At 38.4% G+C, this 14,854-nt stretch overlaps 2 protein-coding genes across 9 annotated transcripts in view; both read right to left on the minus strand.

Moving 5' to 3' along the window:
• opa1 (OPA1 mitochondrial dynamin like GTPase) overlaps positions 1–1,996 on the minus strand; it is a 43,418-nt gene extending 41,422 nt beyond the window's left edge. For all 5 annotated transcript variants that reach the window (XM_031307233.2, XM_031307231.2, XM_031307232.2 and 2 more), the window contains exons 1-2: positions 1,732–1,996; positions 211–535 (exon numbers count right to left, since the gene is read on the minus strand). In XM_031307233.2, the coding sequence (XP_031163093.1) occupies positions 211–535; positions 1,732–1,760 (354 nt within the window). In that variant the 5' untranslated portion in view covers positions 1,761–1,996. The remainder of the gene's footprint in view (positions 1–210; positions 536–1,731) is intronic.
• Positions 1,997–7,611: 5,615 nt separating this feature from the next.
• atp13a3 (ATPase 13A3) overlaps positions 7,612–14,854 on the minus strand; it is a 40,880-nt gene continuing 33,637 nt past the window's right edge. For 2 of the 4 annotated variants that reach the window (XM_031307073.2, XM_036006985.1), the window contains 9 exons: positions 14,628–14,737; positions 13,422–13,518; positions 13,256–13,328; positions 12,916–13,093; positions 12,228–12,406; positions 12,032–12,120; positions 11,704–11,784; positions 10,797–10,889; positions 7,612–8,818 (listed from right to left, as the gene is read on the minus strand). In XM_031307073.2, the coding sequence (XP_031162933.1) occupies positions 8,621–8,818; positions 10,797–10,889; positions 11,704–11,784; positions 12,032–12,120; positions 12,228–12,406; positions 12,916–13,093; positions 13,256–13,328; positions 13,422–13,518; positions 14,628–14,737 (1,098 nt within the window). In that variant the 3' untranslated portion in view covers positions 7,612–8,620. Of the gene's footprint in view, positions 8,819–9,104; positions 9,374–10,310; positions 10,890–11,703; positions 11,785–12,031; positions 12,121–12,227; positions 12,407–12,915; positions 13,094–13,255; positions 13,329–13,421; positions 13,519–14,627; positions 14,738–14,854 lie in introns of those variants that run through there. The other 2 variants (XR_004898720.1, XM_036006986.1) reach the window with 2 other exon arrangements.

Here is a 14,854-nt window from a genome sequence, read left to right on the forward strand (position 1 = left end):
ACGGCACATGACAGCATGGGCAAAACTAAGATGGTTGGTGACTACTTATGTTGCCCTCTGTATATTTTCTATTTATTGCGCAGCTCATATGACAAGATTACAACTCTAACTCTGCAATGATGCAATAACTGAGAACTCAAAACTAGTTCATAGGCAAGAAAATGTACCGAATAGTTCAGAAACCCTGAGTTGGAAACACTCAATACTGACCTTTTTAGCAGTGTACCCTCCTCCTACTGCCGACCCCAGCAGAATGTATCGGAGCCTTAGGAGCCGGGCAGCAAGGCGGGCCACCCAGAAGTTGCGCTGCTGCTGGTGGCCACGGCCCCCTGACCCTGGGGGAGGCTTGGGAGGCCGCATGGGCAACCGTGACATGGAGGTAAAATAGCGGGCTGCCGTGCGATGAGGGGGTCGTTGGGGGTTGGTGTTTCCCGAGTAGCGATGGTGGATGGCACGAGACAGAGGGTGCAGCTTTTGCAGTGGTACTCGAAATCTCACCCCCATGTTGGTGGAGACCAGGTTCCTGCAAGCCATGCTGAGATGACAGAGAAATGAACAATAAATTACACAAGCTATATAACCTATAAACACCATAACCCCTCAATGTATGCATAATCTGAGTGAAAGCTTTTGGTCATTCCCCCAATTCTATCTCTGATGATACTGATACTGGCCAAAGAGGAACACAAAACCAAATTTTAGTCTCAAGAGAATCATTCTACCAGATAAAATCTAAAGCTTGTATTAGTAGTATCACTGAATGATATGTATTACCAAAGTAAGTTTACACTTGCAAGGTATTTACCTTTGTGTATTTGGTGCATACAATAACATATTAAAAAGGGAATACACAATAAGGCAAAGTACTGCTACAGTCAAGAACATAAATAAAGAATAGATATAATACAATAAAAGGTATGTAAAAAGACACTATAACAAAAAGATGTTTAAGAAAGGGAAAGAAGGAAGGCTGTACAGTTTAGTGCAGGGTGTGCAAAATTATTGTTCAGGGAATGTGCCTTGCAGTAGAAAATTAAGCCAGCCTACGAGATACAGTACAGAGAGTAGGAACTGTTAGTGTAATAGAATGCATAGCTAAATTACTGTTGCTAGGGTGTCTGCCATACTGTGACAAATTACCGATTATGAATCGTCCTTTTAGTACAAGAAGGTACGAACATGCAGGGGAAGAAAAGATTTGGTACATATTTTAAGGTAACGTTAACTAGCTAACAACCTGTCAGCAATATACATTCAAATACATTCTGTAAATACATTCATCAAGTTTACGGTATATTACCATCACATGCTTAGCTAAGCAAACAGTATTAAATAATAAAAGAAAGGGCATGTCAAATCACAATAACGCTAGTCTGTAACGTTAAGTCAATTTGTTTGAGACTGTAAGATAAATAACGTAGCTAACGTTACTGTAGGATACTAACTAACGTTAGCTAACTTACGTTACCTGGCAAACGTTAAGGAACGTCAACAGCGGCACAGGTCGCTTTGCAGCTTCTAATAAACGTCAGTGGCAATTTGTGGAGAGAGGTTAGTTAGCATCTAGCTAACGTTAGTTTTATAAAGGACGACGGCTATTTACACGAAGCAGGTAGCTAGCGACGCTGTCCTCAGCTGTCAAAATTACCAGCTAGCTACCTTATGTTTCCTTCTACCACAGCTAACACAACTAGCTTCTGCTACCGTTATCTTTATTAAATGTGAACTTACCAGGCAGCGTTACTCCCGACACGCAACATGGTGGTTATCAACAGCGGGTTAACACAAATCTCTTTCAAAATCACTCTTTAAGCATGATTTAATTCATCTTCACAAATGGTACACATTTGTTTGCCTGTTATGGCAGCCAACTAGCTCGTTAGCTCGTTAGCTAACAAGGACACTGCCAACTGACAGTCGACTTCCTGTGAACGGTACTTCCTTCAAATCAGCACGGACAGAAAACGCATCACTGTATTAGTTCCAATGTGTAGGAGGAGACACCGTTCTCATAATACATCCATGAGATACAGGGACTCTAAATTCTATATGGGACATCACTTTGTTTAATGACTTGCTTGGGTCAGTGGGATTATTTTTAATGTCATCAGATAAAAATAAAATAATCAGCCTTCATAGGACAAGGAGTCACTAGAATATACATGTAAAGTGAAAATGACTTTCTCTGTCACCCCTGCTTTAAGTTACACCAGAATGGTAAGAATTCTAAGTAATTCCCTAATGCAAAGTAAGGGACAGTTACATGGGCAATGCTAATAACATGATTGATACAGATGTCATTTGAATAAACAAGTGCAACGTAAGACTAGTTAAGATTTGTGGGTGTCACACTTTCTCTCTAGTCTCACTTTTAAAAGATTTTTTAGGAAATCCCATTGTTGCAACGGTGCACCTGCCTCCTGATATACACAGGATCTTATGTAAGCTACAGTTGTGTACTTAAGGGCGAGTGTCAACACCAGTGAGGAGGAACTGCACAAGACTGAAGCTGTACTGTATGTCCCAATTTAGGGGCTAGATCCTCTAAAGACCACATATCTAGCATGAATGCATTAAAATGGGCCTGTCACATTTCAAAAGCTCTGCCAAATGAGATATCTAACGCCTGAATTTGGAGGACACAACCTGTGTAACCTTAGCAGCCCTCAGTATCCCACAATCTATTATGTGCTGCTGAACTGCAGTGGTGGAAGAAGTATTCAGATCCTTTACTTAAGTAAAATAACTAATACCACACTGTAAAAATACTGTTACAAGTAAAAGTCCTGCATTGAAAATGTTACTTAAGTAAAAATATGTAAGTATCATCAGAAAATGTACTTAAAAGTACTCACATTTTAGAAACTGGAAATGATCATAACAGTTCTGTCAAATCAACAAGGGTTTAATCGGTTAATAATTTCAGCTTGTCTTGTAGGCCTATATATTGTTGGGTAGTTACATTTATAATAAAACATTGTATTGTATAAACTACATGTGTTTTGTGTGGAAAATCTTAATGTGTAAAGTAACTAGTTAACTAAAGATGTCAGATTAATGTAGTGGAGTAAACAGCACAATATTTCCCTCTGAAATGTGGTGGAGTAGAAGTAGAAAGTGGCATGGAAAGAAAAGACTCAAGTAAAGTACAAGTACCTCAAATGTACAGTACTTAAGTAAATGTACTTAGTTACATTCCACCACTGCTCAGTTGTTTACATTTAGGTCCCAGTCAACTTCTAAAGTCAGTAAATATCTTGTGATTACATCAAATTAACTAGGTGCAGCACTTGGTTACATTTAGTAAACAGGTAAACTCTAAAAACACCATACTTTGAATTTCTCTTTGGCAACTAGAGGCCTGCTAACTATTCTCTAAATATAACTATATACTTTGCTGTAGCTTCTGCAGCATTATGCTATCCTATTTAAGCACAATGGACACAAATTTCTCTTAGACGTCATAGACCAATTTCAGAACATTTATTGAAAAGAAATCAAGATAAATCTGAAATACAATCCTCAGGGAGAAAGAAGTGAAAATAAATTAAAAAATAAATTATAGAGTACAAAAAGTACATCTCTGCCAATAAAAACACATATACCCTAGATGAGCCTCTTGCTCAGGTGTAGGCTGCAAATAAAAAGCACACCAGATAAACTGTACTTAAAGCTGACATACAGACAGACTGTACAGTAATAAAAAAAGTTTTAACAGTATATTTTCATTCAGTATGGGCATCAACGTTTATTATTTTCTTTATTCATTACAAATAGACACATTTCCCTGAGGAAACATCCGCATGAGGCTTCGTATACACAGCGGCTGACTCAATCTAAATGCCATTCGATGGTTTGTTTAAAATACATGTGAAAAAGAGGCCAATGCTGTCAGCAGTGGGTATATGTTGTACCTGTATAAGAGCATAGAGGTTTCAGCATAAAAGCCATTGCTTTGACATAGCTGTGTCAGAATAAAGGCAAAAATGTAGCGTAGAAGACGAGCAATAGTAGTATTTACACTTTGCAAGTCATTAAATTGATGAATTTTCTGTATCAAGGTGTAGTTATGACACAGCTGAGACTGAATCATTTTGCCCCTAGCAGCAACATAGTCACTTTTACAAACGACCGCTAATATCTAGCAGCAATGCACATTCTTTTTGCCAATTACATTTTCATTTTACATGGATGTAAAATATCTTTAAAAATATGTACATTACATGATCTAACAGAAAAGTAACAAGATCAGCAGATGTTGCTCAAATTCTGAATTTGCTGAGAGGAGGGGCCAAATATACTACACCAGTTGAATTCCCTTCTTGTGTCAGGTCCTTGGTATTATACAAAGCATTGAGACAAAAGTGAAGCAAAAGAAAAGCTGAGAATCTACTTTAAGCACCTTTAGAGACTAAATGTTTACACTCAGGACTCGGTTCAACCTTCTTTAAACTCTAAAGTAGACATGTGCTGCATTAGGTTTATCCAAGACAGAACAAATATTGATCCAATCACACTTCACAATAAATTATTTAAATTGTGAAATAAATGCCCAGGATTCATGCCCAAATAAAAAAGATCAAAGCTAATGCAACTCCATAACAAAAGTGAAAAGTACAAATAAATCCAATAGACAGTACAAATCAAAAGTAGACAGACAACTAATTGTAACACAGTACCAAAATAGTAGAAAAAGACACACCAGCCCTTTGATAATCCAAAACCCATACATTTTTATGACTAAATCTTTTGACTTTTATGCACATACTAGAAATGTAAATCTTATATATACAGATAGAATCCAACCTCTAATATAATTATCACCTTTTAAAGTCCACTTCTGCTGAGACAAATCCGATTTGAGAGAACTTAACAGGCTAAAATTAAACATTTCTTCTTTTTTCAAATACAGATGTGATGAAAAGTCTTTGGGAAAAAAAATTAATAACCATAGTATTGCATTGCATTCAATTCTGCTCTTTACACAACATTCATTTTTACCCTCAGTAGGTATCTAGAGAAGAAAAAAAAAAACCTGAAAGCAAATTTAAAAAAGAAAACATACCACTGAGTATTGAGAGAAATCCATGTAACCCATGTTTTTGACAACATATATTAGAATCTTTCTGCAAATTGGCACAAGAATGTCCATTTGAGCCAAGTTATGCATTTCTGGCCAGTTTCATCTACAGTACTGTTTATTTCTTTTTCTCACGCTGGCAATTTACCCACAAAATAATATAACAAAATACTATAACTTTGCTCATCAAATAAAAAATGTATCTGTGAAAACTATAGTCACATATCACATTTGAGCTCGTCATAAAAACAGTATGGATCTCAAGTTTCATATGCATTTGTTATATTACAAGCATCTCAATAGACAATGGCTTTCAGGAACTGAGCAAATTCAGACTCGTTATTACAGATATTGAGGAATCGGTTTCGATTTTGTTTCTATATGAATAAAATCATCAATAATCAATGGACAAGCTTCATGTGATGTCATACAGAATTAAGTGTCCCATAATACAGCGCTGTTACCAGATATTTGAGAAATAATTTGTCAGTGAGGAAGGGTATACATTTAGTTTGACATTCTTTGACATGGTGTCTCAAAACCACTGATTAGCACTCTGAAAATACTTTGGGACAATATTAAACCATACATGAAAGGCAGGCTGCTATGCAGAGTATACAGTTATATTGACATTGAGAACCAGCTGCATGAATGATGGTGTCTTTTTTTTTTAAAGTGATACTCCACCCTAAATCTGCCTCTTGAGGATCAAACATGATCTCTGGTGGCTGTAAAAAAGTATGATTTCCAACAGTACCAATTTCCATGGCTTAAAAAAGTAGCCAAATGCAAATGAAAACTCCTCAATCCATTCCTGTTGTGTAAACTGCTTCTCTGCTGTCCACCTGTTAGCTCAGTATGCCATTATTGTTATCCATCTTTTTTTTTTTTTTTTTTTTTTTTAAAGATATTTTGGCCATTTTAGGCCTTTATTTTTTTTATAGGACAGGACAGCTGAAGACATGAAAGGGGAGAGAGAGGGGAAATGACATGCAGCAAAGGGCCGCAGGTAGGAGCCGAACCCGTGGCCGCTGCGTCGAGGAGTAAACCTCTTTACATGGGCGCACGCTCTACCAGGTGAGCCACCCAGCTGCCCATTATTGTTATCTATCTTACAATGAATTTCCAGTCAGGTTTTTATTGAGGAAGAAGCAACACACTTTTACAGCCACCTTCAAAGTTTACAGGGAGTGAGTATAGATTCTGGGGAACATCACTTTCAACGTCAAACAAAGAGTAGTGAATGTAAAATATAGCCCTTAACTCTCTATGCAGGTAGCCTATGTGTTATACATGGAGTGGATATGCTAATCGGCATCCATCATATGCAGCATGTGTTGCTGCATGGATGTTTTGAATGTGCAGCGAGCTGATGAGATGCACAATGCCTTAATTTATTATCACGCTTTCATCACGTCTTCCATAGGAAGAAATTTTGTTTTTAAAGAAAAATAAATGTAAGTAGTGCTGCTGGCTTTCTGGAGCCAATCTGACATGAGTTTGTAAATGTAGGATGCTTTGATTTGTATGGTCTCATGCATTCAATTAACTGTCCACGATAACCAGCATTTTTTTTTTAATGGCTTTTAAAGGCTGTGATGTTCCCTATCAGACTTGTTAGCATGGTATGCTAACACGCATGGTATGCTAACACGTACATGCTAACATTTTGTGTGTTAGCATGCTATGTTAGGATAAATACAGCTGAGGTATCCTGTTATGAAGTGTTGTTGACCGGTTGGTGCACGGACAGACCAATGAATGCAGTAGCATTCCTAAAAAAGCATGGATGAAATTAATCTTTTTGTCAGGGTTTTTTTCTGTTTTTCCTTTTCTTCATAATATCTTTATTAAAAACCCTAAAAAGTTAAACTCTGACAAACTGACAAACACAATGAAGATCCTGCCACAGGTCCCAGCCTGCGGTTGTGGGAAGTTGAGCACATCTGTCTCCCTCGCTCTTCTCTTTAAGTCCTTTACTTTTTACAAGCCGCAATGTTTGACTGTGTATGAAACTTTTGGCCAAATTATGAGGAAAATGCAACCTTAGATTACTTTCTGCGTTTATCAATTTGTAGTTTCAATCATCAATCTGATGTATAATGTACTGTATTCTGTAATTAAGGCTTGCAATTTTTATAGCACACTTTCATTTCAAGTCATTTTCTAAATTTCCAAGGGTTTAACTGAAAAGTGGCCAGGAACAACAGTAAGATTGGCCATGCAACATTACGGTGCTGACAGCAGATTTACAAATACTCTAAGTGTCCCATTGCTTTGAAAAAACTTGAATAGTTTCACACTTATTGTGCAGTTTCAAAATCTTACATCTGTAAATGCCCAATTTAATTTACTATATTATCATTATTTACATTTACTTCTGAGCTTCTGCCTGGAGTGTGCAACTGAACAAGTTGATTGAAGCTGTTCCAAGATTCCTCAATCTCCTACAACGTGCAGTTTGCTTAAAAATACTATTTAATTACTGGTTTCTCAAGTGAGTAATTTCATTCAATGGTAAGCTTTAAAGCTTTTTTTTTTGGTTATGATTCCATGCTCTCAAATAGGACCCCCTTGAAAATGAGATGCTAGATCTCAAGGGGCTATCCTTTCAATAAATTCAATGAGTGCTTGCCAGGTGGTAATGCTAGCTCATTAAATGACTATATATGTTTATTAACTGTATAAAACCACTTTAAGACCACTACATAGTAGCAATCAGAGCCTGCACCACCTACAACAGGGTAGACCTGTGAAACAAGTTACTAACTGTGTAATGTCCTGAAAGTAAGGTGGTGGCTGCTCAGAAACACGAACATAGATTGGACTTGCTGCTGCTTTTAAAAACTAAACGATCAGATCATTGAAACTTCTTTCACCCTCTTCCTTTAACTCGTCCACACTCTTTTTTGACCAATTATCTTACTCGCAGTTTAAGTAACAGTGGGTCATACTAGATGGCCAAAGTACAACCCCTCTTCTAGGTTAGCATCTGTTTCTTCCTTTCTCCGCATTCTATTTTTGTCGGTGAGCATTCTGAAAGGCTCAGACATGATATTCCGCAATTTTACTCTTTGTCTAAAATTGACATCTTGTACTGTGGTTGCTAATGAAATCTGAAGACGCTATTACATGACAATTCTGACAGCACATGAATGTCAGAAGATAGCTTATCACCCCTCCCCCAAGCCTACCCCAAGTTGAATGCTGCTCAGCTTTGGTGAACAAAAATTGCAATTAGGATTTTGGAATTATTGATGTTTATATAATATTTATTAGAGAGACCTGAGAGCGTGCGAGTGGTTGTGCCAGAGAGAGTGCTGAGAGAACTGAAACTTAACCTTAATGTGCAAACCTAAGGATTTTGCAACATCTCTGGAACTACAGTATTTGACGCAAGTCTCTGTGAACCGTAATGACAAGCAATAATCCTCTGACAGTTCATTTGGATCGGCATTCAATGAACACGTGTCAGATGCTAGCATGTCTCCTATATGAAAGGGATAGATTTTTTTTTACTGTGAGGGGCTGTGGGGGGTGCTAGGAGTTGGTCATTATTTGATAGGAGGAGCCATTTTCTGGGAGGGACTTGGCTTCAGTGGTGGTGGTTGGCTTTGGAGGCCAGTCGGGGTCCACACTGAGCTCCTGGGCCAGATGCATGTAGCGAGCCTTGGGTGCCATCTTGCTTGGGCAGCAGAGCCGGGATAGACACTTGTACGCTCGCAGGTCAATGGCACCCTGAAAATACGACAACCCCAAAAATAAACAAAAATAAAATAAAATAAAGATACCAGAGAAAGAAGGAAATAAAGGGATGAAAGGTTCCACAAATTGGTGTCATATTTTGTTCAGGTTTTCTAAAACACTATTACTGACCAATGCAAATCTGACAGTGGCATGCTAATATAACTGTTGCATGCAAAATATAAAACTGGAGGAGCCTTTTGGATGAAATGTAGGCGCATATTTTTACACTGGTAAATTGCAACAATAATCCATGCATGCAAGTCATTCAAAAACAAAATGCAGTATGATAACAGTTTATAGACAGCTTAAAGACTGAGCCCACTCCCTAAAAACAAGCTGATGGAGTCAAAGATCAAACAAACAAAGGATTCCACAGCAGATAAATGGATTCAACCATTTCTCCATAAAGTTATATTGGAAAAGACATTTACGGCTAGCTTGCTTCGATTTGAAATATTCTTGATATGAACCACTGACAGAGTTGAAAGACATAGTTATCTAGGACTTAATAGGGAAACTAGTGCAGCAAATATAGCTTAGTAGGACCTAGGGCTGGGCGATATGGCCTAAAAATAAAATCCCCGATTTAAAAAAAAAAAAATCCGATTTAAGATTTAAGATTTTTCTCCCCCTACTTAAAATCAATCTGCAGATGACAAAGAAATTGTTCAAAACAAGTTTTAACTTTATTTTGTTTTGACTCATACACACACATGGGGCATGTATACCATTATGCTCATTCATGCCAATTTTGTGGAAATATAAATTGGTTTGAGTGTTTTCCCTACCATTGTTTTTTTTGTTTTTTAAAGCTGTTTTCACACATACAGGTAATTCACTTCTCGTTCCTCGCTAAAAGTTCAAATCATTTTAACGTTATTGCGCAACCTTGCCCCTATTTTCACCTGTTGCTGAGTAACGTACATTAACATCCCATGGTCTCTTGAATGTACCTGTAAAAACCTGTAAAAACAAACATTGAAGAGGAGCTCCGTGCTACAGAGCGGCGATTGCTAGATGTTTAAGCCGCTACAGACCTCCGTCACAGCTCGGTCGTATCAGCGGCATTTAGTAGATGTGTTGAGCCGCAAAAGAGTTCCTCAACACCGCCTCTGGTGTCCCGCATGGTGCTCCTTCAGGTCAGCGGTAGCTGGTGGTTCAGTTATCCGAGAATAGGTGACTCTCAGCCGGGGACAGAGCACCGCGAGCTGCCGGTCATTTCGGTGGAGATTACGGTTAAGTAAGTAATGAAACGACTAGTTAAGAAAAGAATTAATGTTAGTCCCTGTCGCTGCCATGTTGTTTGTGTATCTCTATGGCAAACACGCGGAGGGAGGGCTGAGCCCGTTCGGAGCTACGGGAGCCCAGAGGGGAGCGTCGGCGGATGTTAAGGAGCAAATCGATTTTCATTTAAACAAATCAACGTTAACTACACATTCGAGTTAATCGATAAAATTGATTTATCGCCCAGCCCTAGTAGGACCTTTAGAACCTTGCTAAAGGTGGTAAAAGCCAAGGTGGTTATATGGTGGTTTCTCAAGGAGGTAGAGCATTACTCATTCACTTGATCATCAAGCTTCAAAATAAACTAATTACTTCCCAGTCATAAACCCATCTATCTCAATTTAAACGTGTTTAAAAGTGACCACCAGTAGCTCCAAATTTCAAAATAGCTTTTAGCTTAAGCAAGAATGTTATTTAGTGAATTACTTGTCTTTAAGAGCAGTTATGAAGCTTATCCCAAAACAGAGCTGGAGAACAGAATGGTTTGGAGTAAAACTGCAACTGTTATCAAGTCCTGGACAGAAGGCCCATCAGAGGGACACCAGAAGGAGAGCACATGCATGTGTTGGTTAGAAGTTACAATAGAAAGGTGCGCTCCGTCAGAGGAACATTAGAGAAAGAAGAGGGAACACCACACAAGAGGAAAATGAAAGGGCTAAAGAAAAATGTGTCAGATTTTCCCAACCTGTGGTGTCGGAGCGACAGGAGTGACGCCAAAGCTGCCCTGTTTGTCTCGGCTGAACACAAGCTTCCATAAGACGATGTCAAGGATGAAGGTCTATGAAATAGCGTAGTGGGCAGGGGTAAGAATTACAGAGATGCTAACTTGATTTCACATAAGTTCTGCATTGTTTTTTTGCATAGAGGTCTTCAATTGTTGCATAGAGGTCTTCAATTGTTTTTGCAGAGCCACAATGTATTAAAGCTTTAAGTTATGTGTGTGGCAACTATTTTCTTCCATCAAGTTGTGCATAAATAATTACATGAGGTTAAACAAATTAGTAGGAAGAGAGTGTATGGAAACTACTGTCTCAAAATACTGCAAAACTGCTAAAAGTTTTTAATTATGGGCAAAATCATTTTGGTATTTTATTTTAATTAACTTAAAATGATTAAGGAATGTGCAATGGAAGTTTAGTAAGCACCAGCATCTATGGTGTCTGCTAAGCAGTACATGTATGCAAGGGCAGTCATCTAAAAGAAGGCAGAGACATACTGATACACTGTGTGGCAAGCCAGCATGAACTATCTATTATCATGCAGTGGTACAGCAATACATTATTTTCTTAAAGAGCACCCATCCACCACAAAGTATGCTGCTTTGATGATTTCCAAAAGCCCAACAAATGTTAACATTTCACCAATAAAACATTCACATACTTTTAGCGTTAACAATAACAGATACTGCAGTTTGTCTCGTCACTTTAAAGAAAAGAACATTTTCATTTAACAACATAAATTCTTCTCACAACACAAGATCGATCCTGCTGCCCAGCTAAATGAGACAAAGATGAGTACACTGCATGAAAAAAACAAAAGCTGAACATGAGAAAAACATCAACTGTTACCATGTGTTGAAGTGTGTGTCTTACCTCCACCAAAACAGAAGCAGCAGCATTGACTAAGATGATGAGGAAGAGTTTTACCCTCCATTCAAATGGAACACAAACAATCTGTACAGAGAGAGAAAGAGATACAACGCTGACCTTCAGAGATTATTAGCAAGACAGCCTTGTTTTAAGGCTTCATGTATCTCTAACACTTCAGTTGGGTACATCTTAATGAAATTACAGACTGGGACTTTATATTATATCAAAATATTACAGTATTGAGGTCGACAAAAAAGCTCAATAAAATAAGCTGCAGTCTACACCAGAGCCGAGTAAAGCGGTATGTTTCTTGTGTTTGAAGTTTTCTTACCTCTAAAAACGTGTCAATACTTTTGACAGGATGGAACAGGAGGAAAAGCAGAAAAACATACAAACTCAGGGCAGACAGCACAAAAGGCCCTGGGGAGAGAAAACACAAGCACAAACACACACAAACAATTTTATAACATATAAAAGTAACTTGATAACTATTTTAGGACCGATTTATTGAGAAGCATGTTTCTTACAATTCTTGTAGCTAGGCTGCCTGAAGGGTTTGCCCTTTGAGAAAACGACGGCAACAACAAGATACTGGAAGGAGGAGACATAAAAGAGGCTGGTGTTTTCGTAGTTTTGGATGTTGTGGTCGTCCACTTCTGTGTCGTTGTGGTCAGACACATTAACATGTGATGACAGGACGCAGGCACTGGGTGAGAGGAGAGTTCAATTCAAGAACAATCAAATAACATTTTCAGTCTGTAGTCAAAATACAGTAATATGTGCACATGGCAATTATTTAAAGGAGCAGTGTGTAGGATTAAGGGGGTTATATTGGCAGAAATTGAATATAAAATTCATAACTATTTTTTCATTAGTGTATAATCATCTGAAACTAAGAATCATTATTTTTGTTTGCTTAGAATGAGCCCTTCATATCTACGTTGGGAGTGGGTCCTCTTCCACAGAGTCCACCATGTTTCAACAGTAGCACAGAATGGGCAAACCCAACAATTGCGCGGAGCTCCGTGGCCTGCTCAGCTAGGCTACTACTCGCGCAAGAATTGTCATATTGTGGCGCTTCCGCCTCCCATCTGAACCCTGAAGGCCACTAAATCATGATATGTGATTATTCACAAATCATATCTAGTTAACAAATATGTTGTAATGTTATTTTTGTTTGGCTGAGGTACATCGACAATGACAGCAGGTACTCACTCTGTAAGTGGTGTCCAAACTGTGTACCAGGACTGCTGTCGGACCCAAAGGAACGTGATGGTCTGGAAGCCCAAGCAGATGAGGATCTGGGTTAGCACAGAGAACAGCAGCGGCCCTGAGATCAGACCTGATGGGGGACGACGTGACACCAGTTCTTTCCACGCTGGATTCAGACTCACTGAAGAGGAGCAGGGAAAATGATGAAGATGGGCAGAAAACAGACATTGTGGGTGGGGAGAAGAGGAAGCAAGTAAAGATATAGGTTAAGAGAAATAAAAGCACATAACACATGGTAAAAAAAAACATTTCACCTTATCCTTGTTACTGTTCTTGTACTTACTAGTAAAGACAATGAGGAGGATGATGGCAATATCGATGAAGAGGAACTGGAAGTCTCCAAGGTTACTGAGGATCTAAGAAACAAAAACAACAGACAGCGCAGATCAGAGACTGTATTTCTCATTAATTCCTCAGCTAATATTTATGGTGGAAGCAGCATTACGTACAGAGTAAAGGAGAGTGACACTGATGTACTGGATGATGCTGTAGAGGGCCATGAACTTGAACACACAGAAGGAGGTGATGAGAGCAGCACGCCCCTCCCTATAAAAGCAAGCAAACACTGTCTCATCTCTCCATCCAACATTTACAGTTTTTCTTGATTGCTTTGACTTGCTTAAAGAAACTGGGATCCACTCGGTTTTCATCATCACGGTCTCAGCAGAGCAGAAGACACCTCTTGCAAATGTGTTAACCCTTTCTCATTGGATTGACACATTTTCCCCACCCTTTTGCAGAACAGTTAACACGGATGTCATTCAAGCAGTCCAAACTCCATTGTTTTAGCTATGGTAACCAACCAGAAACCATTTGTTCCTAACTATTAGAAACTACCTCCATCAGTATGAAATCACTGAAGCACCTGTTTGACACTCCTTCACACAAATCTTCAACTAGCAGTCAGTCTGCAGGGTTAGGTCATGTGGCCCCATCATCAAGACAGAAGAGACTAAGTATCAATAGTGGCTATTTCTTATACTCTACAGTAATAGATGTTTATACTTTACTGTAATAGATTTTATTTTTATTTTCTTAATTTCTTATACTCTAATAAAAATCATTTTGGTTTACATGTATTATATGTAATATTTACAGTATTTCAGTTTTCAGCCACAGTTTGAAAATAAGAATCAATGGAATCAATAAAATTTGCATCAAAGCATTTCTGATTCTGGATCCAAATCTTTGCAAGAAGGCAAATTTGACAACAAATGTCACTGGCATGAAAGCTGCGTACAGTAATTGGCTACAGTGACAAGCAATGGTGCACTGATTCCCACTGAGTGCTGTATTTTATATTTTGTTGTCCACTGTGTAATGGTTGATTGGAAGAGCTCATACACTTGTTTACAAGTTGTGTTGTTTGAAGGCAAAATTTTCTTTTGTTGCATATTTTTAATGTTTTGGCACAGTTAGAGCCTTTTGCAAACAAAATGTGTCATTTTGACCATCAGTGCCACTGTTTCGGCCTGTGTGTAAACTGTTTTGAAAATGTGGAGTTTGAGTTGACTGCTGTGTCAAAGCAATCAAGAAAAACTGTAAAGTAACTTTATGTCATGTAGCCATAAAAACACAAATGAACATAAAAAAAGCCCTTTTAAAGTACCATGAATGTATTGTGGGGCACACAAATATAAGGAGGAAAGAGAAACCTGATGAGGTTGGGGACACAGGAGATGTTGGGGGTCCTGGAGGTGAAGGGAGAGGCTACTGAGGCCTCGAGCTCTGACAGAGAGATGCCCCCATGAGCCCTCTTTAGAGCCTGTGCATGAGGAAAGTGAGAAATATAAAGTATGTCCAGACTAGGGCTGCATGATTTGCAGAAAAAGTTACATTGCAATTTACAATACTGCGATTACGATATAATGGTATCATGAGT

Source organism: Sander lucioperca, chromosome 11 (genome assembly GCF_008315115.2).
Source record: "Sander lucioperca isolate FBNREF2018 chromosome 11, SLUC_FBN_1.2, whole genome shotgun sequence".
NCBI classification, from domain to species: domain Eukaryota; kingdom Metazoa; phylum Chordata; class Actinopteri; order Perciformes; family Percidae; genus Sander; species Sander lucioperca.